This window comes from Palaemon carinicauda, chromosome 3 (genome assembly GCF_036898095.1).
Source record: "Palaemon carinicauda isolate YSFRI2023 chromosome 3, ASM3689809v2, whole genome shotgun sequence".
Classification (NCBI taxonomy): domain Eukaryota; kingdom Metazoa; phylum Arthropoda; class Malacostraca; order Decapoda; family Palaemonidae; genus Palaemon; species Palaemon carinicauda.
This window is the reverse complement of record NC_090727.1, coordinates 104,481,648-104,486,586: the sequence shown is the minus strand read 5'-3', so window position 1 is coordinate 104,486,586 and position 4,939 is coordinate 104,481,648. Positions and strand designations below refer to the sequence as shown.

At 35.2% G+C, this 4,939-nt stretch overlaps 1 protein-coding gene across 1 annotated transcript in view; it reads left to right on the top strand.

Annotated features, from left to right (window-relative positions):
* The first annotated feature begins 1,617 nt into the window (after positions 1–1,617).
* LOC137638404 (uncharacterized) overlaps positions 1,618–4,939 on the top strand; it is a 4,506-nt gene continuing 1,184 nt past the window's right edge. Inside the window, exon 1 of the mRNA XM_068370454.1 lies at positions 1,618–4,939. This exon is cut by the window's right edge and continues 195 nt beyond it. Coding sequence (XP_068226555.1) covers positions 1,644–4,463 — 2,820 coding nt within the window. The 5' untranslated portion in view covers positions 1,618–1,643 and the 3' untranslated portion in view covers positions 4,464–4,939.

The following is a 4,939-nucleotide window of genomic DNA, read 5'->3' as shown; positions in this document are numbered from 1 at the left end:
TAAAAAATCAGCATCTGCTGATGATAATAGAAAATCTGAATCTCCTAAGACTTCCTCGAAAAAGGATAATAAGAATTCGTCCATGGAATCTAATAATAACGTAGTTATAATGGAGGCTCTTAAAAGTAATTTGGACTGTGATTCCAGCATTCTCCCTACCTTTTCTTGTAGCATCCAAAACAGAAGCATAAGAGCATTGAAGGATGATGGAAGTCGGTTAAATCTGATTAGTGAGGAACTAGCCAATGCTTTGGATTTAAAGGTATTACAAGCCAAGGTTGAATTGAGAATAAATGGTATTAATGTTTCTCGGAAATATGCCTCAAAACTAGTGGAATTTGAAATAATAATTGGTAATGCTATTCACAAAATAGAGGCATTATGTATCCCATTTATTAACATAAAGTTGAAATTAAAAGGTTTGGGCAAAGTGGTTTACGGTTTCCAGACGAAAGGGTATGTGTTGGTTGACGAGTTTCTAACGCCTAATAGTGATTGCATTGAGAATATTGATTTGATTTTAGGAACTAAATCAGGATATTGTTTACCACTCACAGAAGTAGTTTTTGGTAGGAATAGCAGGTCTATGTATGCTATGACCCCGTTTGGTGTCCTTCTTAAAGGTGAAATAGACACCTTATTGAAGGATATTCCTTATCTACATCCGTCCTCCTCGGTTGTAAATTGTCATCAGTATGTTACTGGTTTGAGTGTAAAGATAGATAAGCCGTTTTCTCTGGATAAGTGTGAAGTTGATTATCCTATTAAGGTTTCAGAATTCAGTGTAATCGATGAAAAAGGCAATGTAATTCGTTCAGAGTTAGATAAAGCCACAGATGATGTGCTTGCTAGTATTTGTAATAAATATATTCACTTGGACAATGAGGTTTATGATTTGGAGAATTCAGAGCTGCATGATCAGCTTGTCAAATATTGTTTGGATCACACTATTCAGAATGAGGAGGGTAGATTAGTTATGCCACTTTTGTGGAATGCAAAAGTATCTCATATGCTTGGTAGAGATTTTCATTTGGCTAAAGTTATTTTGGAATCTAATCTTAAAAAACTAAAGAGAAATCCATCTCATTTACAGTTAATGAATGAAGCCCTAAAAGAACAGGAAAGGGTTGGAATAATAGAAAGGATTCCTAATCTTGACCAGTTTGTACATGAACACCCAGAACACTCTTTTTTGCCTCATATGGGTGTGTTCAAATTGAATCGTGAAACTACCAAATGTAGAGTTGTGTTTCTATCAAACTTGTGTGAAAGAAACTCAACCAAGGGTCAGACAATAAGTCATAACCAGGCCATACATGCAGGTCCATGCCTAAATCAGAAACTTTCTTCATCATTATTACATTTAAGGTTTGATAAATTGTTAGTATGCTTTGATCTATGCAAGGCCTTTAACCAGATTGCTTTAAGTGATGTTGATGCTAACAGACTCTGTTTTTTATGGTATAAAAATGTTGAGAAGGGAGATTTTACCATTGTTGCATATCGGAATGTTAGGTTGAGCTTCGGCTTAAGATGTTCCCCAACTTTGTTGATGCTTGGTCTTTACAAGATTTTGATTTTAGATGCTGAGCATGATGAAAACCAGTTGAAGGAGTTGAAAAGGGGCATTTATTCTTTCTTATATGGACAATTGTGCTTTTAGTGCAAGTGAAATTGAAAATCTGCACTGGGCATATTCTGTGGTAGGATCTATATTTTCTCCTTATGGTTTTGATTTACAACAGTTCGTTACTAATGACAGGTCCCTACAGGGAGAAATAGATTCCTGCACAGGTTCTGAAACGGGAGAGGTTGTTAAACTTCTTGGTATGCAGTGGAATCGTACACTTGATTGTCTGTTGGCAAATAAATTTCAGTTGAATGGTAAGGCTAAAACTAAGAGGGAAATTTTAAGTACCATTGCCTCTCACTTTGATCTTTTTGGTATTACTGGTCCCATCCTAAATCAAAGCAGATTATTTCTTCATGGTCTTCAGTGTGATAGAAATTTAGGATGGGACGATGAATTATCACCAGAGTTACGTAAAGAATGGCATAATATTGCTAATCAGGCCAATTCTGCTCCTGATATTGCTATTGATAGATTTGTTGGACGTAGGGATGGAAAATTTCATTTGGCTGCTTGCTGTGATAGCTCTAAATTACTATATGGTGTTGTTGTGTACATCATTGATATTGATTCTATGTCGTCAAGTTTTGTGATGGCAAAAAATCGTATGATAAATAGGCAGTTGGAAAGTAAAAGCATTCCATCTTTGGAGATGCAGGGAGTAGCCTTTGCAACAGAAGTGGTTTTAGATTTGTATAACGAATTAGCTGGACCATTATGCATCAATCCTTTAAATGTTGTTGGCCTTCATGTGTTTTCAGATAGTCAGGTAGCGCTCTCTTGGTTGAATTCGTCTACTAATAAATTGTCAAAAATGCAGAAACGATCAGTTTTTGTGATGAATCGAATTAAGCATGTAGAGAACTTATGTGCAAAACACCCCGTCCATTTTGCTTTTGTTGGAGGGAATGAAAATCCTGCAGATGCCATAACTCGTTGCCTTTCATATCGTAAGTTGATGCAAACCAATTTCTATTCTGGTCCTGAATGTTTTAAGGAAAAAGAAACCTTCCTATGTAGTGAAAATGGTAATTTATCATTTATGGTTCCAAATCCTTATGCAGAGTGCAAGCTGGATAATAGTTTAGAAATAGAGGAGTGTGTGTGTACTAGTTCCAATGTTGTGGCCATGTCAGATAATTTTGAATATTTTCTTAAATTTGAAGAATTTTCCAGTTTTGATTTACTTGTATCTATTCATGAGAAAGTTATTCTTTTCGTAGAGAAGTTAAAGGGTCGTTTGAAAGCTAAGGACTCCAATAAATTTGCTCACTTAGAATTAAAGAGCAATAGTATACATGAAAGAGCTTGCAAGTTAGTTATACTACAGGATCAACGGGCACATTTCCCTGAGATTTTTACATATTTCAGCAGTCCTACTCAAAGAAAAAAAGACATGCCTAACATGGTAGGTCAGCTTAATGTTTACGTTGACAACGATGGTTTGCTTAGAGTACGTAGCAAGTGTGACAAACTCATTCGGAGACATGGTTTTCCTTTGTTGCTGGCTAAAAATAGCCATCTAACTTCCCTGATTGTGCATAACCTGCACAAAAAGCTCAACCATACGGGATGTTACTCTGTTTTGTCAGAAATGAGAAAGCGGTTTTACGTACCGTCATATTTTTCAGTGGTTAAGAGAAACCTTAGAGAATGTGTTTTTTGTCGTAGGTTTAAGTCAAGAACCATCAGTATTAATCAATCTCCCTACAGGAAATGGAGAGTGTCACCACCTAATGTCCCCTTTAGATATTTATTTATGGATTTCATTGGCCCATTGAGCGTTAAACAACAGGGTAAGAAAGGAAAAATCTATCTACTATGTATCACTTGTATGTGGAGTAGAGCAGTTAATTTGATTATTTGTTTAGATCTTTCTGTTAAAGAATTTCTAAGAGCCTTTCAGATTCATTGTTTCCAGTTTGGAATCCCTGAATATTGTATTAGTGACCTAGGCTCCCAACTAGTCTCTGCCTCTAATATAATTATTGACTACATCAAAGATCATGAGACTCAGTCATATTTTGAACGCAACGGGGTCCAATCTTTAAAGTTTGACCAATTTGTCAAGGGTCATAGTCAGTTAGGTTCGATGGTAGAAGTATGTGTTAAACTTGTTAAAAGATTGATCTATGGAGCTATTGGTAAGAATGTCTTAGAATACCATGATTTTGAGTTCCTAATTCAACAAGTCATTCATTTAGTCAATCGTAGGCCAATAGCATTTAAAGAAGCCTTAAGGGATCAGATCGGCGATGACATTCCAGAACCTATCACCCCAGAAAATTTGATTCATGGGTACGATCTTATTTCGGTTAATATAATTCCCGAATTGCATGAGGGGAGAGACCCTGACTGGATTCCTGAAAATTATTCTCAATCAAAGTTTAAGCAAGATTACAATCAATTGCAAAAGGTGAGAAACAATTTAGTTAAACTATATCAGGAAGAATTTATTGCTAATCTAATACATCAGGCTGTAGATGTCCCTGATAGATACAAGCCAGTCACTCATAATAAGATCTCACCTGGAGATATTGTACTACTTAAGGAAAATTTCACTAAGCCAAATGACTACCCGATGGGCGTTGTAAAAGAGATTTTTACAAATACTTTGGGTGAGGTTACTGGTGCCACTATCCTTAAAGGGAAAACCCAAGAACTTGTGAAGAGACATTCGTCAGTCATTATCCCACTTCTCACCCGGAAAGATGAAATTCCGAATAATTCAAAGGTTGATGTACAGGAGTCTCAAGTACCCAAGGATACTAGAGTTAAACGCCAGGCTGCTATTGACAGCTCGGAACGGACTAGAAAAATCTTGGAAGCCTAAAATGATTTATGTTTTGGGTGAATAAGATAATCTTTACTTGTAAATAGTTATTATATAGAGTATTTGGTTGGGCATTTAACTGTCAATAATGTCATGTTATATTTAAATTTTAATATACCTTTGTATATTGAATGTATTAAATATTTTTTGTAATTTAATGTTTTCAACTTTTCTTGTTTTGGGGATCCTATTTATCATAAATTTCTGTATTCAATTTATTTAGTTTATATAAATAAATTGAATCCCCTCCCCCCAGTGTAGAAAATAATTTATCGTAAACCAAAATTGGAGAAGTTGAAAGTGATTTCTTTTGTTGTTAAATATAATAAATATCAAAACCTCTTAAATATTATTCGTAATATTATTTTTGTCATGTTCAAGTGTAGAGCGGGGCTGACTTTAGTTCCTCTAAACAATCTTGTTATTAGTGATCTGTCGCCTAGTATTGTTTTTAAGGTGAACTGCTTGTTTACGCT